The sequence below is a fragment of the Narcine bancroftii genome, chromosome 5 (genome assembly GCF_036971445.1).
Source record: "Narcine bancroftii isolate sNarBan1 chromosome 5, sNarBan1.hap1, whole genome shotgun sequence".
In the NCBI taxonomy this organism is placed as follows: Eukaryota; Metazoa; Chordata; class Chondrichthyes; order Torpediniformes; family Narcinidae; genus Narcine; species Narcine bancroftii.
In genome coordinates this window covers 199084249-199110665 of record NC_091473.1, presented here as the reverse complement: position 1 = coordinate 199110665, position 26417 = coordinate 199084249, and the positions used below count along the sequence as shown (strand labels likewise).

Here is a 26417-nt window from a genome sequence, read left to right as displayed (position 1 = left end):
TGGGCAACTAAAGCGGCATCATCTGCAAAGAGTAGTTCACGGACAAGTTTCTCTTGTGTCTTGGTGTGAGCTTGCAGGCGCCTCAGATTGAAGAGACTGCCATCCGTGCGGTACCGGATGTAAACAGCGTCTTCATTGTTGGGGTCTTTCATGGCTTGGTTCAGCATCATGCTGAAGAAGATTGAAAAGAGGGTTGGTGCGAGAACACAGCCTTGCTTCACGCCATTGTTAATGGAGAAGGGTTCAGAGAGCTCATTGCTGTATCTGACCCGACCTTGTTGGTTTTCGTGCAGTTGGATAATCATGTTGAGGAACTTTGGGGGACATCCGATGCGCTCTAGTATTTGCCAAAGCCCTTTCCTGCTCACGGTGTCGAAGGCTTTGGTGAGGTCAACAAAGGTGATGTAGAGTCCTTTGTTTTGTTCTCTGCACTTTTCTTGGAGCTGTCTGAGGGCAAAGACCATGTCAGTGGTTCCTCTGTTTGCGCAAACAGATCAGTATTACTGATCCTGTAAAGTGTAAGGTGTTGTTTTTCCCAGCTGGTCAATAACCGAATTGCAGTCTCTGTGTCGTTGGAGAGTTAAGGCTTTGGGGTGTAGTGTTCTGATGAAGGGTTCAATGAATTTAAAGTCTTTAGGTAGGGGAGCACCATAAAGGTCAGAGTAGCGAGTCCAGCTGCTATTAGGGTTGTGAGTATCAGGCTCTAGTTCTCAGTAAAGAGTCTAGTCCATCCCACATCAGTCCGAGGTTGCCATGGGCATGGGCAGATTCTCGTTGAAATCCTGAAGCGGTGTCTTTAACCGCCCGACTGTTGTAAGCATTGTCCTGAAGAAGTCTCTGAGAAACGCTGCCTTCAGCAGCGAACGAGTCCTGAAGAAGTCTCTGAGAAACGCTGCCTTCAGCAGCGAACGAATAGTCGAGAATCAGGCGGTTCTGTTGAATTGTGGCTCGTATCTGCCGTTCCTCTTCAGCCCCAAACCCTAGGGCCACCGATCTCCAAAGGCTGTCTGGAGTCTGATATTGAAATGCCAAGCAGCTTTAGAATACTGTAGCAGCTCATGTTGTTTGTAACTGGTGCTCCCCTTCACGGGGTGGTGTTTGTGATGAGAAGAGACCAAGCTGGGGGGATTGTTTCTTGTGATTTAACCTGTGTGTGGCAGCTTGCCTGTTAAGCTTAGTCCGAGTATCAGTGAGGTTGTGAGTAGAAGCCAATGTGTGTGAATGAGAACATGTATTCTCTCCCTGTGTGCGAAATGTACATTGATTAGTAACATTCAGTGTGTCTATGTCAAACCATCTCCGTTGTGCTAGAGGTTTAGAAATCCAGTCGTCAATACCTATGTAGGCTGTTAACTGACTATAGCTGCTCTGTTCCCCTGGTCCGTATTGGAATGCCTTATGAAAACATATCTGTCTGAAATCTATGCCCTGTCTACACTGTAAAGTAACACAATTGTAACCTCTGCTGCCCCTATTCCAGGAGGACTTAAAACATAGCGAGTAATTAAGTGACATCAACAGTTAAAAAAAAACAATACAACAATAAATGTAACATTACGGCACTTTGTCGCGGCGCAGTGTAAGTTTCAGGTCTGAAGGATGAGGAACTGCACGCCAGGTTGAGGGTTGAGTCTGTGCGTCGTGATGTTGTGGTTCGGAAGCTGGTTTGATTCTTTGAATGTGGGTCCAGCCTATTTCTCTTATTCGTACGGCGGTGTCTGTAATTAAAAGTACACAGTAGGGACCATCCCAGGCGGGTTTCAGTTGGTGATGTTGGCATGCTTTTACATATAACCAATCACTAGATTTAATAAAATGAATAACAATCTGACTTTTCTTTGTGTTAGTGTAAAAATTGTAAAATAAAACACAAACCATATTTCCATGGGTTTTGAATATATTAGACCTTATTAAAATGCAGTTGGAGCTGTTTGTCTGTATGGGGCAACAACCCTCCAATTTGTTAGAGTGAGTACATAACAGACATTGCAGCACAAGAGCCCCTGCAAGAGAACTTGAAACATATTCAACCTTTAGTTCTGCCTTAAGTACACAATTAGCCATAATGATTCGGCGAGTGATATTAACTGTGTTCTAAATGAATTTATTTTAAAATAGCCGAGTGGGAATAAGACATGTCTTTGACACTGCCGACGGCAACGAATTTGACAATTATTTAACATCGCTTTTGTAATTTTAAAATTAAATGCCTTGTGCCACAGCTCACAGGAGCTGGCCTTATTTAAAACAGTCTGTAAAACCGGCACCAAAAAAATTAAAAAGATGTTCTTATGAAGAGTGCACACACAATCATTTAAGTACAGGCTAGTTTCTATAATATTGCACTTAAAGTTCTGCTGCATGAATCCTGGAACTTGTGGAGTCATTAGTGAATCAAGAAATATTGGTGCCATGCCAATTTCTCTGTACCATGCCAATTTCCCAGTCCTGAAGCCGAGACGTAGTGAATAGCATCTGGTACAAGATCTGTGAGTAATTAATGATATTATTATTCCTATGCACCCAATTGTTCTGAACGATGCCACCAATTTAAATCATATTTCACCTATTGCAGTACTCACACACCACCATAGACCAGTTCGCAGGTTTATTTCTCCATTAAGCTGAATCCAGTCGCACAGGGTTTACCTCCGTGATTATTTACAATGTAACTTCCGCACGACCGGATTTAAATATAAACCTGATGAATGGGGGGAAAGTTATCATGAATTAAATAACAGCGGCAATACAGAGAAATTGTGCTGAGGCATTAATTTCACTCTGGAGGAAAATGCACCAGAGAAATGAATGATTAAACTTATGGGAATCACCAGAGGTATCTTTATTCACCAGAGGTGGGTGATCTTTAAACTCACGGACCTTGACTGCTGAATGTGTAGAAGGAATGTACTAAATCTATTGATAGGGCTCCATACCTCTAACTGCAAGACAAGAGCCTGAAGCCTCAATTTCAAGTGCCACAGTGCACTTAAAGGGACATGCACACTCCCCCTTCAACTAGCTGATCCAGCAACTTAACACATCAGATCCTTTCTTTATCTTACATACACTTAAAATAAGACGTGTAGAGCTCACCCTATTAGCGCAAACATTTCTCCCTGCGACTGTTATAACATCGCTCAGTTCTCATGTACTCCCTGTGCAAAATCACGTTTGAATACAATTTATTTCTTGAAATGGAATTAACTGGTAGTTAAATTCGCTCATTCTACAGTATTGATAAATGATCATTTATGACATTTATATTTCAGGATGAACTTTAATTAATATTGGTCAGTGACTGAAGTGAGAAGTTGTGATTTATGAAATTATCTCTGTTCTCAACTCTCCCACTCCCGACGCTTCTCCCAATGTTCAGGAGCTGGCACACAGTCCCTACCCTTTCCTTGTTGTTCCTCTACTACTCCTTTGCTGCCTGCATCAAAATGTTAGCCTTTGCTTTCTGTTTATCCTCAGATGTCTGGACAAATGCTTTTTGTGCGATCTGTAGAAGCTGAGTTATTCCCTGCTCATGCCAATTTTCTGTCTTTTGTAATTTTCTTCTAATGTCTGGGGCTGAATTGGTAACAAAACCCATTAGAACCAATTATTCCCCTGCTGGAGATTCTATGTCGAGACTCCCATATTGTTGAATTGCCGTGCGCAATCTATTGAGAAATGCAGAGGGGGTCTCCTCGGGACCTTGGAGAACCTCAAAGGCTTTCTTGAAATTCTGTCCCTTGGGGACAGATTCTCTGATTCCTTTGATCAAATTAACCCTGTATTCTTCCATCAGTGTGGGACCACCACTAGTATTTTTGTCCCAATTTGGTTTTGTGAGGGGAAATTTGGCTTCTCCAGGTATCGCCTCGTGTCCCCCTTGGTGTTCCTTATCCCAGACTCTAATGCCTGCCTGTCGGATCATTCCCCACTCATCTAAGGTAAACAGAGTCTTAAAGATAGATGTTAACTCCTCCCAAGTATACAGGTTTGGTCCCATAAATTGGTCTAACTGTTCGGCACATCCCTGGGGGTCTTCTATCAGGGAGGTCAATTCTTTCTTAAAGTTATGCACTTCAGTCACATTTACAAAACCGAGACCCCCTCCCACGGGAACCTCCCGCAGGGGTCTCATCCAGCTAACTTCTAGCTTATTATTTCTGACCCTGCCATTTCTTCCAGTAGGTTACGCACCTCCGTACTGGTCAAGGGCACATTTACCTCCGTACTGGTCAAGGCACATTTACCCTGCCCTTTCTTCCAGTAGGTTCTCACTCTGTTCTAAATTACAACGATCTCTCTCTCCTGTCAACGGAGATGGTAATCGAGCGCTTTGTGAGCGAGTTACTATACCACTCCGGTTCTCTTCTTTCTTCTCTAGTGGTGGGGGAGGAGGGGGAGATGCAGAAGGGTAGGTCATAGGAGGGGAAGGAAAGATAGGAGCCGGCATAGGAGGAACATAAGGTGGAGGGAGGGAATGTAGCACATCCCACCCCTGTGGTTCAGGGACAAAAGGTTCCTCCTCTCTCTTATCCCTGAATTCTTTCTCGTTCAAAACCAGTTGGTCAATTGATCCCTTGAGCCAGCAGGCTGCATATTCCCTGCTCTCAACATTGTCCCTCTGGTTTTGATAGAGCCAGATGTTCAAAGCTTGACACATCCAGTCATCCTCGGATCCGAACTTTGGCCAGTACACGGAGCTCCCTTTAACCGGGCTTTTAACCCATTCAATACAACAATACCTGACCATTGTCAGTTTGTCTTTCCCACGGGTCCTTCCCGTGCCCCACTCAGATAACATCAACCCAAGCGGGCTGTACGTAGCTATCTGGTGTTCACATCCTTTACCAGGACTCTCTTCCTTGCTACTCATAATTCCCATACTGATAGGCAAGTAAAATTCCTCTTACTGGGTTCCAGTAGCAATGTTCTAGCGCGCTTCCTCCCGTCGTTTGTTCTCAATGCCTCTTCTCGGATATCACTCGCTTCTTCCACTGACCAGCCACCCGTCGCCTGTGAGTCCAGCTGAATCAGCCGGGGTGCACCTACTTTCGTCATCGGGGTACTCTGTCAGTGGAGGGAGTGTGATCCCAGACGAGCCCCCATTTGTTAGAAACAGAATTACCTTTAAAGAAATTGCTCGAGACAAAAATTGAGAACAAAGAACATTTATTATAACAACAATGCAAAGTTTGGTGCTTCCCCTTACCCTGGGAATACACACCTATACTGGGGCTCACCCAACTTTTATACAGTAAATTTCAGTATCAGAATACCCTCCCCCTTACATTCTTCTGCTCCCTGGATGGGTTTGGCATAGGCAATCCTTCCTGCCTACGTGCAGTTTCAGTATACTTGGAGGACCAGGGGATATCCTGTCGGTGTCCCTTCATGTTATTGTCCTTATTCACACCTTCCTGATTCTCGGAGCTACTGTCTCTTGGTATGCAGAGTTGGCTCATCCTGTTTAGGATTGACTAATTTAATATGTATAACTTTGTAAATCTGTGTAAGGTTAACTAATTAGATATGTAGAACTTGGCACTTCTGTCTATCCAGACTACCTCAACTTCCTATATTCTATTGTTCCTTACCACTCCTTATCTTATTCTTATGGTGGCTCATTGATCTTGTCACAAAGACTAGAAGATTCTTATGTTAATCGTGCTGACTCTGCTTTCCTGCATCCTAATTCCCAAGCTCATCCTGTTTGTACTGGTTACAGCCATTAACTGATTTATGAATTTTAGTTTCCTTCATGTTCATAATTTTAGATCAGTTTTCCCATCTCTCACACCTCCATGAGTAGATTTGTTCAGTCTCTTCCTTTCAGCCCAGGATCCGGGTATTTTAGCTTTTGCTCCTGCTCTCCAAATCAACCACCTTCCAGGCCAATTAAGTTGGTGGGAGACATTACATAGAGTTTCTAGTTTATCTACACCAGGGGTCCCCAAACTTTTTAGATCTTCGACGACTACGTGTTTCCTCAATGGCCCCTGGGCATGGAATCCCAGTGCTGGTCTGGGGGGAGGGAGGGGGTGAAACAGGGGTGATCGATGGGATGGGGGAGAGGGGGGGGGGGTTGGGTGGCCAGATATCCAATTTTAGGCCACTTCAAGCTGGATGTTAATTTGTCCTCCATTTAGGGGTGTAAACCCTACAGCCCCAAATTAAAGGGCAGAAAGGGCAACTACTTATTAAATGCAGCATCTCAGGGTCCACAGGCTGTGTGAGTCTGCCTGGCACATGCGTGATGAGGGGAAAGTGTAAAGTGCATCAAATTGCTGCCACCATTCCCCATGCAGTCACCAGCTGGATGTCTGAGTGATCCTTCAATATTCCACTCTGCAAACTTCATGTGTGAACTTGCTGGTGTTTCAGCAGGATGTCCAACTGGGTGAAGCCCTTCCCGCCCTCCAAAAAGGTGAATGGCTTTCCCCCCATATAGACCCACTGGTACCTCTGCAATTTGGAGGTGTCGATTAAGCCTTTGCCGCACTTGGGACAGGTGAAGGGCTTCTCACCAGTGTGGATCTGCCAATGCACCTCAAGGTTGGACAACCTGGTGAAGGACTTCTTGCACTCGGGGCAGGTGAACGGCTTTTCCCCGGTGTGGACTCGCCGTGCCTCCGCAGGCTGGAGGTGTCAGTGAAGCCTTTGCCACAGTCAGGGCAAGCAAAAGGCATCTCGCCAGTGTGGACCCGCTGAACTTTTAAAGTTCTTCCCGCAGTCGGAGCACAGAAACGGATTCATTGCTTTGGGGACGAGAGGATGTGACCAGGGAATAAATCAATGCACTCCTGCACAGCAAATCAAATCCGTGGCCGGGACTCGGGTAGAAGAGTCCTCGAACCGTGCGTTGCAAGCCCTGGAATCATTGGAGCTTTCCGTCATCGGGCAGGCGAGCGTGATGACTTCACCTAAAAAGGGCGGAGCTCCGTCATCTGCCTGGATTTGGTGAACATGAGCTTCCTCATTGAACAGAATTGGAACCATGTGAGTGAAGATCCGTCATTGATCTGAGTTCTCATCCAATGTGGAGTTAGGGTTGTTGGAAAGGTTCCCATTTATTGCTTCCAATTAATGTTCCCTTCTGGCCCGGGCGCTGCAGTCGCTGTGCGGAAGGTGGGGCGACAGGAAGCTCAACTGGATTGGGGAGAGGAGCCTCGTCCCCCCACAGTGGGGGCCCGGGGGACAGGGGACAGACAGGGTCCCACACAGAAGGGGCAGGACGGGGTCCCCACCAAAGGTCGGGCCGGCTCGCTGGGGAAGGAGCAGGAGGCCCCTGTCACCGTCCCCGTCTCACACACGGACACCCGGGGCATCCGGTTGAGGGGGGGTGGGGAATCCCTTCTCAGGGGAAACAGCAGCATCAACCGGGTCCGTGGCCCCACCACTGGGGCTGCTGTGAAGCCGGGTGGCGCTCAGTCCCGGTGCCCAGAGACTGGGGTCCGGGTCATAAACACGCACTTGTGTGAGGGGGATCCAGGACGGGAGTTGCTTCCTTGGTACAGCGCTCTCGACCAGCCACCTCATTCCAGCCCTGCTCGCAGCGCCAAATTCTGTCGTGGTTTTTCGATGTCCAAAATGAGTCAGGCAACGTGGAGAATTCTTCAGAAAAGTTAAACCTTTATTTGGAAGTAAAGGCGGAGGCAGTCAGAGAATAAGTCACTGATCAAACCCAATGGGCACAGCATGCATCCTCTTTTATGTTAAATTCTGACCTTGCTTGTTCAACCAATCATGTCCCTGATCTTAGCAGCATACCACTCCTTGGTTTGCCACCATTATTTCTCATTCCTTTATCGAATGCTTCAAACTACATCCTCCATGATATTCCGCCACCATTAACTTTTACCTAGCTTCCCTATCCTGTATCCTTGTCTCGTCACTCTTATCTTTTGTTCCTGCTTTGATTATAATTGTTCAATGGTAAAAGTGAATAACTGAATCAACTGTATAAAAGTGAATATCTGAATTAATTGAATAGTGAATATATAGTAAATAATCATTGATTAATGGTTACATAATGCAAGTACATTATTAAAAGTAATTGTTTCCATATATTTCCCCCCTTTGAGACCTAAATGGTGTCACATGTGTCACATAGAGAAGAAGACAAAGAGCTGCACACATTAAAACTAAACTACAACTGTCCCTAAAACTGGGCTATTTGAAACTTTTCATCCCCATATTTTAAAGTATTCTCTCTCCCACTCCCTGGGCCACCACTGATCAAAAACCTGTCCTTAAAAAGACCCAGGCACCCTCATAGACTAATCTCAGATGTGCTGCACTCTTGGCTGACCTGTACGTCATGCAGATTCTACCAATACATCTTCAGGGCATATTATCCTGGAGCATTTTCCAGGAGCATTGGAAATTGTTTTGCTGTGATGCGCATGAAGAGGGACTTAAGGACAAGCAGAAAGTAGCACAAAATAAGTGGACAGATTAGTAGAACAATGCCAGCAGTCAATACAAACCATGCTCCCCTACTGCCCAGTTTGTCTTCCAGCCAATCAAAAAATTGATGCCCAAATCCTGTTTAACTTCTTTCCTTAATTTTTTCAACATTCATTGCCTTGGTAAAGAGTCCTTCTCGACTTGTGTTATTAGGTATAAAGGAACAGCATTGCTCCCCAAATACAATGCATCCTCCCCCTTTTTCAGCTAGTAACCAGTCTAAGGCTTGCCAGTGTTCTGCCATGCTATCTTACCAGTCGCATCAAGCTGTTCCCCTAGTGCGGAGAGAGCATCATTGGTATAGTTCAGAACTCTCTGTTGATTATAACAAATATAATGAATCCATTCTGTATTTTTAGCAGGCGTTACCCAAAAAACATTGATTCAAATCTAGCAGTAATTTAATTTCTGGCTGTAAACACATTAGGGATATCCCTTGTAATTGCTGGATTGGGTGTATCCTCTCTTTTTTTGCCTCAATCCTTGGTTTTCACCAAAGTGCTTTTCTGGGGTCACTACAATTTCTCAGGTTAGCATTACCCATGTGTGGGAATTGGCCTCTACAGCCCTTATTTTTCTAACAATCTCTACCAGGTTTTGTCGGGTCATGGCATTACCAGGCCAAATCTGCCACATTGACGATCTCCAAGTCTGTGCATGGGTAGGGAGGTGTGTTTTCAACATGGGGCCTGTCATCGGTCATCCCCAAACCACCCTTCTCCATATTATCAAGGACTATCTTCCACAGACTCATCTCCAGTACTGTCAGGGCTGTCAGCAGCTACAAAAACTTCGCTTACTATTTGATCGAAGCCTAGTGGTTGAGATGGTACCATGTAATTGGTCCCTCTACCTGAATGGCAGTAGGTGGTGCCTTGACCACCTCCTGCCTTGGCTCATTCTACCTTCTTCGGGAAAACCTGTATATAGATTTGGTCTCCAAGTTTAATGAGTCGTTCCTCCTGGTCGATCTCTGGCTCCTTTGTTTTTCCTGTGTATAGATAGACTTGTGTATCATAGTTAATTGTTGCATATACTGTTTGAGCTCTACCTCTAACTGTTTCAAACTTGGTCCTTAAAACAGGCCTCTCCACTGGGCACTGGCATGGACCTACCAGTGAGCATTTCATGTGGTGTCAGGTGAGTCATGCGGTAGCTTATCAGAGCTAATGGCAATGCATCGATCCAATTGATCTTAGTGCTTGCACAGATCTTATTCAGTTTGGCTTTCAGAGTTCCATTAATTCTTTCCACCATACCTTGTGACTGGGGGGTGGTACACACATCCAAACCTCTGTTTTATTCTCAAAGTCTGTAATACCATTTTAACCACTTTTTGAACAAAGGCTGATCCATTGTCTAAAATGATCTCTGTATGTATGCCAAATCTTGGAGTTACTTCATTTGTCAAAACTTTAACTACAATTCCTGCACCTAAATCCTTAGAGGGCACTGCCTCTACCAACCCATCTGCTAAATCTATTGATTACTACTAGCATGTACCTTTTCCCTCTTACCATCTTTATCATGTCCACATAGTCGATCACAAGGTGCCTAAATAGGTATATGAACTATAGAAGTTGTTATTCCCTTTCTAACATTGTTCTGAGCACATACCTCAGATTGTGACTAATGAAGCCTGTAGATAGGGTGACCAGAACCCATCCTTTTTTACTTTTCTTAATACCTCCCCCTTTGCGCGGTGATCCAACCCATGTGCTTCTGAAATAAGTACGGACAGCAAAGTGGGGGGGGGGGGGTGCTACCAACAAACCTTCAGTAGTCCACAAGCCCTCTGAGTTTGGTTTGGCTTCCCTCTGTCTCCACACTGTTTGTTCTGCTAGAGTTGCATTTCAATTATATCCTCCTCTGTGGGTTCTGGATCCAGGCTTCCCTGAGGATGAATTACATCCTGAAACTTTCCTGGCTGCTTCATTCGCAGCCTGCTTTCCCTTTGCTATTATGTCATTTCCCTTCTTGTGTGCCTGACATTTAACAATAGCTCATGATTTAGGCTTTGTCAGTGCTCTTAGTAAGTCTGTTTTCAAAATGCCCCAAACAAGTGACACACCCCATGAACATATGCTGAATGTTCTCACATTCCATCATTTCACATGCTGCTGTCAAAGCCTTAATCTCTGCCAAATAGGCTGCATACTTTTGTGGGCAAGCTTCTAATTTTATTGTTCTCAAGCTCAATTGGTCCTGTTGCACCACTGCAAACCCTGCATGATTTTCATTGTGGTCTCTGTAGCAAGAGCCATCCACAAAACCTTCTTATCTTCCTCATCCAGACTTAGATCTGACTGTAAGTCCACTCTTAGCTTGGCAAATGGTATAGTTTCTTTAACAAAATCATGAGGTTCTCCCTCACAGCCAAATGGAACATAATCGACTATGTGGATTTGGGTCTACTGCTGGCCACTACCTTATTTACTGCTCGCAAGTCATGTACCAGTCTTCATTTGAACTTACCTGCTTTTAAAACAGATAACAGTGGGGTGTTGCAGGGGTAATCTGTCTTTTTAAGGACCACTGCCTTCAGAAGACCTTGTATTGTTGGTGCTATACCTTCTTCTGCTTCTGGGGTTAGGAGATACTGTGGTCTTCCACCAGACTTGCTGGTTTTACTCTCCCTACGTCTAAGATAGATGGCAGCTTACTCCACCTTTTGCTGTTTTGTTGGTCTCCTTTTTCTCTTAGCAATGGCAGGTGTTGCTGGGGAGCTATTTCGACCTCCTTGAGGTTCCTACCATGTCTATGTCTACTATTATTTTGATGTAGTTACTGTTTTCAGATTTCCATACCCTTGGTGTTATTTTTTTCCAATCAGTGACAGCGCCTGCCTGTTTCACCAGGGATCCCAAATCTTTGGACTGGTGACCCTCATTCATAAGCAATGTCACATGGGGTGAAGCTTCTGGTATCCTGTACCACCGCCACTCTCCAGCCTTCTGCTACCTCACCCAAGGCTAACGATGATACAAAGGACCTCCCATTACTGGGCACGGAGGGGCTGAGATCAAGGGAAGCTCCTCAAACAAGAGGGGACAGTAAGGACAGTGGTGGTAATGGAGAAAACGGAAATGAATGTAACAATGTGCAGTGATGGAAATGTATGGATATGAAACTGAGAGAGGGAAGAGACTTGGAACAGTTTTCACTTTGTATTTATTTGTGAATAAAGTCTATTTTTGGTTTTAAAAAATTATGTTGCTATTAAACTAATCCAGTGCTGAGAGCCAATTGATTGGCTACCTCCTTGGAGATGGAGATTTAAACCAAGGCCTCTCCCGCACATTACAAGGTCCTAAAGAGCCATTTTTTGTATAACAAAGGAGCCCTCAAAATGTATCTTTCAGTCAGTTCGTTAATTCATTACAATTTGTGGGGTGTTTTGATGTGAATTAGTTGCCATATTTCCTACACGGTAAGCACTGATGTCACTGGTGGGCGTAGGGTGGGGGTGTGGACTGCACCGGGTGACACCAAAATGACTGTGTAAAATTTTTGTGCACTGTTTCAGCTGAATTTTTAAAACAATTTTTTTGTAAAAATATCCCTGCAGTTAGTTTTAACAACAAAACATTTCTCGTAAGCCCAGCTGAATGTATCAATGTACCTCTGAGGGTAAAACATTTACTTTTTGAACCTTCTAATGTAATCTAGTCAGAGCCATCAGTATTACCCAGTTAGAATGATGCTTTGAATCACGTGGTTTTGTCTGCACGCGCTACAAGCCCGAGCTGCTGTCTTCATTGCTGCCGGTGTTTTTCTGGTCGCTGCTGCTTTGTAGCTACCACCCCGCCCTATGCTGCAACCAGCCAGTTCTCTTGTGCTCCTGTCGAATTTGGTCAGGATGGTGATTTACTTGCCCTCATCAACCTCCTTCAGAAGTGGAGATGTTGCTGTGTCTACCTGACTCACGAGGTGTTTTGGGTCCAGGATAGGTCATCCTTTAGATGGACACTAAGGGATTTTGTGCCCTCACCTCTCTACAATGGAGCCATTGAAATGTAATATGAAGTGATCCTTGCAAGAAAATGTATGGCAGTGATGTGGAAATCAGATTTGCATTTGGGTTTGGAAAGATGGCATGGGGGATTCATAGTTGCATACCTCTTGAGAAGATTACATATAATTTAAGGAATAAATATGATGCTTTTTGAAAATCTGGTGCTCATATTGACATATTGTATATATAAATTTGTATAAAGTTTTCCCTAAACCTCGTGAAACTTTGTTAACTCCTTGGAATAGATAAATAAATCAATCTCAAAAAGAATTGAGGCAGAAGGACATAAATATAATAATTTAATACATTTAATAAAACATGGACCAAAATTACATTTTTCCAAAATGGCAAATAGATAACCCCACTCCACCCGATCAAAAGCCTTCTCTGCATCTAAAGAAAGGACACATTCAGGGACAGAAGTAAAAACAAAATATTAAATTAACGATTTATAATAAAACTGGATTAATCCTTAGAAATGATTAATGATAAAATATTCTCCAATCTAGACAAAAATCTTCATATCATATCTATATAAATAGGGCTATAAGAAGCAAATTAATAGAATAAGAGGAATACAAGCTTTAATAAAAGATGCTGGAAGATTCCCTTGTTTAAATGAGTCACTAAACATCCATTATTTCAATGCTGACCACATTTTCCCATGTTCCGAGAATAAACTAACTGCACACACCTACTTTCCCACCATCTAATAATAAACTGCATACATTTACGGAGTTAATAAATGAAGAAGTAACATAGGCAAATACTGTGCAAATTAATAAGATTAATACAATCTATTAAATGTTTTAATATCAATGATAAACAAAATAAACTAAACAAGCCTAATGAAAATAAAAACCACATCATTATTAAACCAATTAACCCTTCAATTGACACAAGAAACAAATGGTCAGACTTCCCCCACTCGAAAAAAGACCCCCCTTCAAGATAGAACAAATTTCAGACACAGACTAATTGTTCATATTAAACTTGCTGTTTGAAGAGAATCAACCAAAATTTTGCAAGCTTCATCCACTGAATTTAAAAATTTCTTGTGGCCGTTTTCCAAGGTGATCCACAGACGAACTGGATACAACAAAGCAGGTTTAAATCCTTTCTTGTACAGCTTAGTCATAACCTCTCTGTAATCTTTCCACATCTTCACAACTTCATGGCATAAACCTTCCACAAATCTAATTTGTTGACCCTGTTCATTCAAATTTCTGATCAGACAAGTTTCACGAGTAACACGATCCTTTTCTTGGTAATATTGAAAATGAAGAATTACTGAATGTTAACGATGTTCCGAGGTTGCCTTGGGAACCAGAGACCGACATGCTCTGTCGAGCTTGGGCTTAGCAGCAAAAATCTCTCTTCCAAACACCTCCATGAGTAGATTTGAGAAGAAGTCAGTTAACTGGCCTTTTTCAGTGTCTTCCTTTTAGCCCAGGATATGAGTATTGTGGCATCCACTCCTACTCTCCAAATCAACCACCTTCCAGGCCAACTTGGAGTTGGAGGCTGATATAACTTCACATCGAGTTTTTCGTTTATCTATAGTCATCAACAGACTTCAAACAATGATTCCAAATGCTCTTCAATTGCTGAAATTGCTTGTAAAACCTTCTCAAGCTTAGAATTAATCTCTCGTTGACCTTCTGCAGTTGTTTCTCTTGTTATCTCCCATGATTGTATTTTCAACATGTCTGAGACAGACTCTGCAGTCAGAGGGGTCATTATCTTCTTTACCATTTTTTGCTGCTTTAGCTCCTCTGGTGGTCGTCATCTTCAAAAGCAATGACATTAAATACTGAAGGGGATATTTTATCCTCTTTGGTTAAAGATTAAATATGATTGAGTGAGAAATGTTTGAAAGTTGGCAGGAGCACCATATGACTGCCTCCGACCCCACATGCTCACCAGCTGGAAGTCTGAGTGGGTTTCAATATTCCACACTCTACAAACTTTGTGTGTGAACTCGCTGGTGTTTCAGCAGATTGTCTGACTGGGTAAAGCCCTTCCCACACTCGGAGCAGGTGAACAGCCTCTTCCTGGTGTGGACCCACTGGTGAGTCAGCAGGTCGGAGGACTGGCCAAACCCCTTTCTGCACTTGGGGCAAAAGAATGGCCACTCCCCAGAGTGTACCTGCAGGTGGGTAAGCAGCTGAGAGGATTGGATGAAGCCCTTTCCACACTTGGGACAGATGAATGGTCATTCCTGGAGTGGACCTGCTGGTGAGCCAACAGCTCATATGACTGGATAAAGTCCTTCCCACACTTGGGGCAGGTGAAAGGCCTCTCCCCGGTGTGGACCTGCTGGTATCTCCTAAACTTGCTCGACTCACTGAACCTCTCATCGCATTCAAAGCAGACGAAGGGAATCTCCCCCATGTGCATCCATCGGTGTTTCAAGGGTGGACAACCTGGTGAAGGCCTTCTCGCACTCACGGCAGGCAAATGGCTTTTCCCTGGTATCCTCCCACTTGTGCTTCTGCAGGTTGGAGATCTGGGTAAAGCCCTCCATATACTCAAGGCAGATGAATGGACTCTGCAGTGTGGATCAGCTGGTGGGTCTGCAGGTGGGAAGAATAGGTTAAGGCCTTCTTGCACAGAGCAGGTGAAGGGCCTCTTTCCAGTGTGGACCCGCTAATGGATCAGCAGGTTGGAGGACTGGGCGAACGCCTTTCTGCACTTGGGGAAGATGAATGGCCTCTCCTCAGAGTGGATCCGCTGGTGGACCAGTAGGTATGAGAACTGGGTGATGCCCTTTTCGCATTGGGGCAGTTGAATGGCCTCTCCCTGGTGTGGACACGCTGGTGAGTCAGCAGGTGGGAGGATTGGGTAAAGCCCTTCCCGCGCTCGGGACAAACAAACGGCCTGTCACTGCTGTGAATCTTCTGGTGAGTCCGCAGGCTGGAGATCTGGGTGAAGCTCTTGCTGCACTCGGGGCAGACAAATGGCCTCTCACCGGTATGGACCCGCTGGTGAATCTGCAGGTTGGAGGATCGGGCAAACCCCTTTCTGCACTCAGAGCAAGTGAATGGCTTTTCCCCGGTGTGGGCCCGCCGGTGCAACCGCAGGTTGGAGGACTGGGCAAAGCCCTTGCCGCACTCAGGGCAGGTGAATGGCCTTTCCCCAGTGTGGGCCTGCTGGTGCCTCTGCAGGCTGGAGGTGTTGGTGAAGCCTTTGCCACACTCGGAGCAGGAGAAGGGCCTCTCGCCGGTGTGGACATGACGGTGTATTGCAAGGCTGGACCGGTTGATGAAGGTCTTCTTGCACTCGGGGCAGGCAAATGGCTTTTCCGCAGTGTGGATCCGCTGGTGCCTCTGCAGACTGGAGGTTTTGGTGAAGCCTTTGCTGTACTTGGGGCAAGTGAAGGGCCTTTTGCCAGTGTGGACCTGCCAGTGTACATCAAGGTTGGACAACCTGGTGAAGGCCTTCTTGCACTCGGGGCAGGTGAATGGTTTTTCCCCGGTGTGGACCCGCTGGTGGTTCTGCAGGTTGGAGATCTGGGTGAACTCTTTGCTGCACTCAGGGCAGGTGAAGGGCCTCTCCCCAGTGTGGACCCGTCTATGTGTTTCAAGACTGGACAACCTGGTGAAGGCCTTCTCGCACTCAGGGCAGGTGAATGGCTTTTCCCCAGTGTGGACCCGCTGGTGAGTCAGCAGGTTTGAGATCTGGGTGAACTCTTTGCCACACTCAGGGCAGGTGAAGGGCCTCTTTCCGGTGTGGACCCGTTGGTGTATCTCAAGGCTGGACAACCTGGTGAAGGCCTTCTCACACTCGGGGCAGATGAACAGCTTCTCCCTGGAGTGGACCTGCTGGTGTCTCATTAACTCAGTCGACTGTTTAAAGTTTTTCTCGCAGACAGAGCACTGAAACATGTTCATCGCTGTGGGGACGAGAGGATGTGACCAGGGGATAAATCAATGCAGTCCTGCACTGGGTCACACAGTGCTGGCTCAGCCTGATGGAAGTTCCCGGAGAACTGGGACGCGTGTTAAATCAAAACCCAAGCTGGGACCAGGGCTGGGACCTGGGGAGAAGTATCTTCTAGCCGGGCGTTGCAAGCCCAGGAAACACAAGAAACCTCCATTCCAGGATCTGCTGTTGCACTCTGCTCTTGGCGCCCGGGACCTGGTTCTGAATCGCCTTTGGTCCTCGACAAGCACTTGACAGGGAATACCTGCCACCTGTTGGGGAGACGCACACTACACATGCATGTGAATGACTTAATGGGTTGCAGCGCGCGTCATTGGGATGTCCAACGTGATGATGTTGACCCCACGTGACGTTCCTGTCCAGCCTTCCTTAAAGGTACAGAGCTCCATCACCTGCCAGGACTTGGTGAACATAAGCTTCCTCAATAAACAGAAATGAAACAATGTGAGTGAAGATCCGTCCTTGTTCTGAGTTCTCATCGAATGTGGAATTAGGACTATTGGAAAATTTCTCAATAGTGAGAGACAATATAAAATCTAAGGAGCAGAAATGTATGTCCATTTGAGTAGAGATTAAGAATAGTAAAGGGAAAACAAAATCACTGGTGGGAGATGTCTATCGCCCACCTGGGGCATGTACGAACGGAATGGCAGTTGTCGTGAGGAACTTTAACTTCCATGTAGATTGGGAAAATCAAGTTGGTTGAGGTCGTCTGGTGGATGACTTCATAGAATGCATCAGTGATACTTTCCTGAGCAGCAAGTTAAGGAATCAACAAGGGAGAATACTATTTAGATCTAGTATTGTGCAATGAGATTGGTGAAATTAACGATCTAGTAGTTCGGGACCCTCTTCGGGACCCTCTTGGAAAAAGCGATCACAGTATGATTGAATTTCTCATATAGATGGGAGGTGCAATAGTTAGATCCAAAACTAATGTATTATGCATGAACAGGGGAAACTACAACACGATGAGGGAGGAATTGGTCAGTGTGGACTGGGAGCACAGGCTAGTTGGCAGAACAGATGAGGAACAGTGGAGACTTTCAAAGAGATTTTTCACAGTTCTCAACAATACATTCTTGTTAAAAATAAGGGCAGTAAGAGGGGGAAGAGCCAGCCTTGGTTAACTAAGGAAATAAAGGAAAGTATAAAATTAAAAGCTTGTGTACCTGTACAAGTAGCCAAGAGTAGTGGGAAATTGAAGGATTGGGAAAGCTTTGAAAGGCAACAAAGGACAAATAAATGAGAAATAATAAAGGGAAGAAGGATTATATAGGTAAATTAGCACAAAATATATAAACAGAATGCAAAAATTTTATAAATATATAAAACAGAAGAGGGTGACTAGAGTCAATGAGATGAGATAGGGAAATTGATATTTAGTAATAAGGAAATAGCAGAGATATTTTGTATCAGTCTTCACGGTGGAAGACACGTGCAGCATGGCAAAGACTGGTGTTAGAGATGTGAGGGGGGTCGGGGGAGAGGGCCGAGGGGCGGGAGAGGCACTTGCAGCTTACAAAAGGATCAGCGAGGCCGAGGCAGTCAGGCGTCAGGAGATCGATGATGGGCTGCGATGGGCAGTTCACGGTCTGCCATTAATCAATAGCCTTAAGAATTTTCACATTTTCAGCCACGCTGAAAACTAAAGAAACATTTTATTTTTTAAAATTGATGAAATTGACGTCAATTATATTTACAAATAAATGTGCTTCTCAAAGCACATGAAGAGCGGAACAATCACAGAGGGTCCTTACCACACAGCTCTTTGTTTTATTGGGACTCCCAGTGGTTCTCAAACTTTTTTTCCCTTCACACATCACTTTATGTGATCCCTATGCTATCAGTGCTCTGTGATCAGTAAGGGATAGCTTAAGGTGGTATGTGAGTGGGAAGGGAAGGTTGAGAATCACAGCTCTAGACCCTATTGTTACTGAAATATTTTGCTTGAGAAAAATTGTTATTGACCCATTTCCTTTGGAGTTCTGAAACCATGCACATAACAAGTGAATTAGGTACGATTAAAACAGTGGTTTTAAACTTTTTCTTTCCACTCACCTACCACCTTAAGCAATCCCTTACTAATCACAGAGCATCTATGGCATAGGGCAGGAGTGGCCAAACTTGCTTAATGAAAGAGCCACAAATGATAAAGCTCAGATGCTTGAGAGCCGCAGGACAAGATCAAAATTCACACACATTTTGTAACAAAAAAATTATAACATTTTTAAGAAATGCATATTAAATGAAATAAGATTTATTCATGCATGCAGTTTTTAAACTGTTAATTTGTATTAGTTTCAGTAATCACAAAGACACAAATATGTAAAAAAAGGTTAACCAAAAAAATGAGAGATTTTAATCAGATTTCCACCTTACAAAATTTGTCTTATTATAATCATTTTTTTAAATGATTAAAATACAATGCTATTAGAGACTATTCAGGCTATTAAAGACGCGAGAGGGGCAGGCGAGGGGGGGGGACTGGCAGCGCGTCGGGTGGGGGGGGAGACCGGCAGCGCGAGTTGGGCCGGCAGGGGGTGGCGGCATGTGGCTTGCGAGCCACGAGTTTGGCCACCCCTGGCATTGGGAATACTTAAAGTGGTAAGTGAGTGGAATGAAAAAGGTTGAGAACCACTGATAGAGCTGGTTGGTCTATTCATGGCTAGAATTAGCTTTGTGGGTCTCTTAATCACCCATTGACAAATCAGTTCCACTTGTCTGATTGCTATCACAGAGCAAAAGACAAGTGTCATGTAAGAACTTCAGACTATTGCCCATACCTCGAAGTTCTTTTGTCAGATGGAGATTCTTTGTTGGGCTCCGAAGTTCACAACTGAGCAGGCGAGGTGAGGACAGTGGTGCCCAGGGCACGTGCCCTGGCTGACACACCCTACATATGCCTATGGGGAGAAGCTAGAGACCGATTGTGGATGATTGCTTCTCAGACTGGGGTCTGTCTCAGGGATCAGTGCTGGATAATTGTTATCATCTCTTATCAGTGATCTGGGTGATGATGTGGGAAATTGGATCAGCATGTTTGGAGGTGACACAAAGATTAGAGATGTTGTGGTGAGCGACTAAGGTTTTCAAAACTTGCGGAGGAAATGGACCATAGACACTACAGCGCAGAAAGCATGCCTTTCCACCCCTGAAGTCTGTGCCGACCATCATCTCCCTAGTCCCACTGGCCTGCTCGCATTCGATAACCCTCCAGGCCTCTCTCTGTGTGACAGGAGGCGCGGTCCCTTCCCTCATCGCCCCGACTGTGTGAGGACGAGGCCCTGCCCTCACCCCTCTGCTTGACCGTGTCTAATAAGACCCGGGCCCCGAGTACTCGAGACTCTACCGGACGCTCCCCACCCGGGGTGTCTCACCTCCATCCCCGGACCCAAGCCGCGGCCTCTTCCGTGGAACGGTGCTCGCGAGCCCAGTGGCGAGAGTGCGCACCCTACTGGCCGGCCCAGGGCACGTCGTTACGTGACGGCTGCAGCCGGAGGTGGGCGGGGAGGAAGCTGTCAATCAGAGCAGCCGCAGCGCCCAGTCCGTTCCTGCACATGCGCACAGGGTTTCCCGGCCCCTTTCCAGGTGGAATCTGTCCCCAAGGAAGCGAAGTTTTCATTGGAACCGGTAACAGGGGGAAATAAAACAGCGAAGGGTGAGGGGCATAAATAAAGAAGGAAACGGGAGTGTGGGATAAAACTGGCCCGAAATGGGGAGAATAGACGGTCAGAGTTCATGTTGAGGCTTTTCACAGGAAAACGGTGCCGAAAGTGAGCGGTGAAGCTGCGCTCAGTGAGTGTCGGGCGGGCGGGCTCTGGGCTCAGTGATGGACAATAAGGAGAGAGCAGATTGAGAAAGAGGGTTTAGCATCATCCTGCTCAAACGTTGGTTCGGACTCAGCTGGAGATGTTGGCGATGGAATCCGATTTCCGCGCTCCCTCCCTCCCTCCCTCCATCATGTTCCCGCGGCTTCAGTGGACGAGGCTCCCTTTCAAACGGACCCGCGTCTCCTCTCCCCGATCCGGTTGAGCTCCCTGTCGCCCCACCTTCCGCGCAGCGACAGCAGCGCCCGGGCCAGAGGGGAGCAATAATCTCCAGTGTGGAAGAAATAAATGGGAACCTTTCCAACAGCCCTAACTCCACATTGGATGAGAACTCAGATCAATGACGGATCTTCACTCACATGGTTCAAATTCTGTTCAAAAAGGAAGCTCATGTTCACCGTGTCCAGGCAGATGACGGAGCTCCGCCCCTTTAAGGAAGGCGGGACAGGGTGACGTTCGCCAGCCCGATGACGCGCACTGCAACTCATGAAACGTTCACTGACAAGCAGCAGGTGTTCCCGGGACGGGTGCTTGTGGGGGACCGAAGGCGATTCAGCGCCGGGAGCAGAGCGCAGCACCGGGTCCCGGAACGGAGGCTCCAGTGGTTCCGGGGCTTGCAGCGTCCGGCGAGAGGTCGCTTTTCCCCGGATTCCGGCCTTAGTCCCAGCCTCGGTGTTATTGAACCCGCGGCCCAACTCTCCGGAACCCTCCATCGGGCTGAGCCCGCGTTGAAGCCCCGGGCAGGACTGCATTTATTTATACCCTGGTCACATCCTCTCGTCCCCACAGCGATGAACCCGTTTCAGTGCTCCGACTGCGGGAAGAACTTTAAAAGTCTGGGTCACTTAAAGAGACACCGGCGGGTCCACACGGGGGAGAGACCCTTCACCTGTCCCGATTGCGGGAAGGGGTTTGCTCAGAGCACCGACCTGCGGACCCACCAGCGGGTTCACACCGGGGAAAAGCCGTTTGCCTGTCCCGAATGCGAGAAGGCCTTCACCAAGAGATCCAACCTTGAAGTGCACCAGCGGATCCACACTGGGGAGAGGCCCTTCACCTGCCCCAATTGCAAGAAGGCCTACACCAGTTTGTCCAACCTGGAGAGACACCTGCGTGTCCACACTGGGGAGAAGCCCTTCACCTGCCCCGATTGCAGGAAGGGGTTTGCCCATATCACCAACCTGCAGACCCACCAGCGAATCCACACTGGCAAAAAGCCGTTCACCTGCCCCGAGTGCAAAAAGGCCTTCACCGACAGTTCCAATCTTAAGGCACATCGGCGGGCCCACACTGGGGAGAGGCCCTTCACTTGCCCCGATTGCAGGAAGAGGTTTGCGAAGATCACCACCCTGCAGACCCACCAGTGTGTCCACACCGGGGAAAAGCCATTCGCCTGCCCCAAGTGCGATAAGGGCTTCACCGACAGTTCCAACCTTAAGGAACATCTGCAGGCCCACACTGGGGAGAGGCCCTTCACCTGCCCCGATTGTGGGAAGGGGTTTACCAAGGTCACCAACCTGCGGACTCACCAGTGGGTCCACACTGGGGAAAAGCCGTTTGCCTGCCCTGAGTGCAAGAAGGGCTTCACCAATAGATACAACCTTGAGGTACACCGGCGGGTTCACACTGGTGAGAAGCCATTCACCTGCCCCAAGTGTGGCAAAGGTTTCACTGAAAACTCAAGCCTGAAGAGTCACCAGCGGGTCCACACTGGAGAAAAGCCATTCACCTGCCCCAAGTGTGGCAAGGAGTTTGCCCGGATTGGCAACCTTCGGTCGCACCAGCGAGTCCACACTAGTGAAAAGCCGTTCGTCTACCCCAAGTGCGACAAGAGCTTCGCCCAGATCTCCAGCCTGTGGATTCACCAGAACATTCACAGCAGCGAAAGGCTGAGTGCGTCAAGGGCTTCATCCACTCCTCCCATTTGCTGACCCTCCAACGCATGCACACCAGGGAGAGACTGTCCTCCACAGCGGAAAGGGATTTGCCCGGTCCTCCCACCTGCTGGACCACCAGTTGAGTGCAGAAAGGAATTCACCCAATCCTCTAACCTGCTGGTCCACCAGTGGATCCACATTGAGGAGAGGCCATTCACCTGCTCAGAGTGCAGGAAGGGCTTAAAATATTTCTCCAAACTGCTGACCCACCAGCAGGGTCACCTACTCCAGGTGAGGGAAGAACTTCACCCAGACATCCAACCTGCTGAGATATCAGTAGGGTCCACACCAGGGAAAGACCATTCACCTGCCCAGAGTACGAGAAGGCCTTCACCAACAGGTCCAGCCTTCAGATGCACCAACACATGCACAAGAGGGAGAGGTCATTCGTCTGCCCTGAGTGCAAGAAGGATTTCACTCAGTCCTCCCAGCTGCTGACCCGCCAGGAGGTCCACACCGGGGAGAGGGTGGAATATTTAAACAATACTCACTCAAACACCAGGAGGGGCTGGAGTCTTGTGGTTATTGAGGCAACAAATCAAAACAGGCCTTGGTTTGTTGTCAATTTGCAATTTGTTTTCAGGTTCAAGTTTATTGTTACATGTACAAAACAGCAGTGAGAGAGTTGTATTGGAGCAGTCCAGCTGGACATCCTGCACATAGTCCAGCAAATAAGTCAAGGTGCAGGGGTGCAAGTTCCAGGGACCGATCAGTTGGTACAAGGCAAAAGCAGCATTATTTTACAAGGGTGAGGATTATTCAAGAATCTGATAACACAAGGAAGAAACTGTCCTTGAATCTGGTGGGGTGTGATCTCCCACTGGGGAATCTCCATGGGGAGGAGGGAAGAGGGAGTGTGTCTGGGGAGGGGTGAGTCTTTTAATATGTTGATACTTTTCCAGGGCAGTGGGAAGTGGAGGTGGAATGGATTCTCTCCGTCAATGACTCTGATTTAATATTTTTTAAAATTAACAATACAGCACAGTTGAAGGCTCTCTTCCCCATGAAACCTGTTCCACCTAATTAACCCATCAATCACAGGGGGCAATGTGCAGACTCCTTACAGACATCATTCTGCAAGGATAGGGTGGCCGTGCCTGACATCAGGTCCCTGGGGTTTCCTTCTCTCACCGTCTGTTTGTTTACCATTTGGCTCCTGATTTCTTTCCACCCACATCCAGCCTGCAGGACCTCAGGTTTTTTTTAATCCTTTTCTCTACTTACCTCCACCGTCATTCCCTTTGTTTCTGTTCCCTGTCTTTTCTCTCTTATTGTTTATTTTTGGAACAGATTACTGGCTTGGTTTGGTCTATAACATGTTTTAGAGATTCAAGAAGAACATTTAATGTGGGTTGAGTGATATTCTAAAAAATGAGAACAGAGGGTTGTCAGTCACAAATGGAGATCAGAGAAAAAAATGTCTAAGGTGGGGGTGTGGGCAAGAAAATGTGCTACCATTTTAATCGTAAATATATCTTTAATCTGAAATGCGAAATCAGTTTGATATTCTGTAGTCAGTGCTGGTCTATTCCTTATTTAAATGTAATTTACCTGGAGAAAAGTTTAATTTCAGCCTTAAAAATATATATATACTGCACAGACAGGATGGGAGCTGCCAAACATTATTAACTTTATTTTGATTATTAAGCAATATGCCAGACATGTCACTGAGATCCCCAAAGTTTCCTCTCCGTGTCTCCCATTATCTCTCCAGCTCTTATTCTTTTTCCCACGAGATATTCTGCCTCAGCTGTTACTACCATTATAAATTCTTCCTCCTTCTCTGTGTACGTTGGATGGTACTTTTATCCCCTCACAGGGCTATCCCTCAAGCCCGTATCCTCTGTGTGCTCGGGATGTAACACTTTTAGTTCATCTGGAGTCTGTCAGAGTTATGCTATAGGAAGGGAGGGATCTGTTGATCCAACACTTCGAGAGAAAAACCGGGAAAGTGTCCCGTGGGCCCGTTCTTTAGTCTAGATGCCAGTTTAGCTGGTAACTGACACCATTCAGTAAACGTTCCTCAATCTTAGACTCCTGGCTGAATCGCCAAATGTTTTATTGAAACTGCCGCTGCCCAATGCAAAGTACATAGAACTGGTCCAATGAATTCTTTCTTCTTTAATTATCCTCACTGCCTGACACGCTTTCTCCAGTCTCTCTCCCTCTGTCCTGAAAAACTTCAGTATCTCTGCCTCCTGCTCTCTCTTTCATTCTCATATCTCGGATTTATCTTTAGGTTTATAATTCTTCATTAACACTTCCAGTTCATCACACATTTATGTCTTTTCTTTCTTTTTCAATCTTTTTATTATTATTATAATTTATAAACACATACAGTTCAAAGAGATATAAAAAAATACGTAGTAAGTAATGAATTAATACAGAGATATTAAACAATAATATTACAGAATAAAAATATATCATAAAAAAAAATTTTGATCAGTTTAGGGTGTGAACTATCTCTAAAAAAAAGATATAATTAATAACAATATATGAAAAAAGAGAGAAAAAAAAACCCCAAAAAAGAAGAAAAAACAAATCTGAATTAAAAAAACTTTAAAAAAAAACAAAAAAAAAACCTACAGATATAGCTAAACCACGCCGATCACTCCGATCTCATCTTACAGCCCAATTATCATACATAATCATAGAAAGAAAACAGAGCCAGATCAACTCACCACAAATGAAAATATTGAATAAATGGTCGCCAGGTTAACTCAAACTTAGAAAGGGATTCATAGACAGAGTTTCTAATTTTCTCTAAATTTAAACATAGTATAGTTTATAATTCACAGCTCCTACCGAATAAATCGGCTACATATATTAACTCTTTCCTTACTAACTCTGGAGCTGTTGATATTTGGAGATTTCTTCACCCGACAGATAAAGAGTTTTCCTTTTTTTCTCATGTATACTATTCATACTCGAGAATTGATCACTTTTTTATTGATTCACGTTTTATTCCACTTGTAACTGCTTGTAAGTATGACATTATAGCCATTTCGGATCACTCTCCATTACAACTCTCTCTTAAATTCAAAGACTCTGTTTCTACTATTAAGCACTGGCGTTTTGATGTTACATTATTGCAAGATTTAGACTTTGTTAAATTTATGAAAGAACAAATTAACTTTTTCTTTTCAACAAATTACACTACGGAAATTTCTTATGGAATATTGTGGGATACATTCAAGGCTTATATTCGTGGTCAAATTATTTCTTACTCAGTAGCTTTGAAGAAATGCATCAAAAACAAGATTCATCTATTGGTTGAGAAGATTAAAGACATTGATAAGAAATATGTGACTGATCCTACTGAAGAACTTTACAAACAAAGAATTGAACTGCAGATGGAATATAATTTGTTACTTACATCTTCGATTGAAAACCAGTTAATTAGATCTAAATCTGATTTTTATGTGCATAGTGAGAAATCGGGTAAACTGTTGGCTAATCATCTGAAGAATATTTCAGCTAGACGCCAAATTGTGGAGATTCGCAAACAGAATGGAGAACTGACTGTTAACCAGGAAGAGATAAATCAATCTTTCCAAAATTTTTATACATCCTTATATAGTACAGAATCCCCTCAAGACCTTAGTAATATGTTTAATTTTTTAGAACATTTGAAATTCCCAAAAGTATTACCTCAAGATAACTTAGAATTAAGTAAACCCATTACAGATTCGGAGATCAATAATACTATTTTCTCACTGAACTCGGGGAAAGCACCAGGTCCCGATGGATATTCTGTGGAATTTTATAAAGCTTTTTCTTCTACTCTCTCTCCCTGGTTGATTAAGATGTTTGATGAATCTATCACATTGGGTAAACTACCACAATCATTTTACAGAGCTACGATTTCTCTAATTTTGAAAAAAAATAAAGACCCGACCGAATGTCCTTCTTATAGACCTATTTCTTTGTTGAATGTTGATTCTAAGATCTTTAAAATTCTAGCGACAAGGCTAGAGAAGATATTACCATATATTATCTCTGAAGACCAGACTGGATTCATTAAAAATCGTTATTCCTCCTTTAATATTAGAAGATTGATGAATATTATTTACACTCCTTCACATAAGTCTTCAGAATGTGTTATTTCACTAGATGCTGAGAAGGCCTTCGATAGAGTAGAATGGCCTTATTTATTTACAGTTCTTGAAAAATTTAATTTTAGTCCGATATTTATATCTTGGATTAAACTTCTTTATAATTCCC

At 45.1% G+C, this 26417-nt stretch overlaps 1 protein-coding gene, 1 long non-coding RNA gene and 1 pseudogene across 2 annotated transcripts; 2 read left to right on the top strand and 1 right to left on the bottom strand.

Annotated features, from left to right (window-relative positions):
* The first annotated feature begins 6928 nt into the window (after nt 1–6928).
* On the top strand, nt 6929–12616 carry LOC138764542 (uncharacterized). Its single transcript, XR_011358180.1, has 3 exons — nt 6929–6996; nt 9551–9606; nt 11300–12616. It is a non-coding gene; the product is annotated as an uncharacterized lncRNA (long non-coding RNA).
* A 147-nt stretch (nt 12617–12763) lies between these two features.
* LOC138764537 (zinc finger protein 585A-like) lies at nt 12764–20023 on the bottom strand (annotated as a pseudogene).
* A 492-nt stretch (nt 20024–20515) lies between these two features.
* LOC138764539 (oocyte zinc finger protein XlCOF6-like) lies at nt 20516–26095 on the top strand. The gene has a single exon (XM_069940627.1). It carries the CDS (start codon nt 20724–20726, stop codon nt 22185–22187), a length of 1464 nt encoding a protein of 487 aa, XP_069796728.1. The 5' UTR covers nt 20516–20723; the 3' UTR covers nt 22188–26095.
* Nucleotides 26096–26417: the final 322 nt, after the last annotated feature.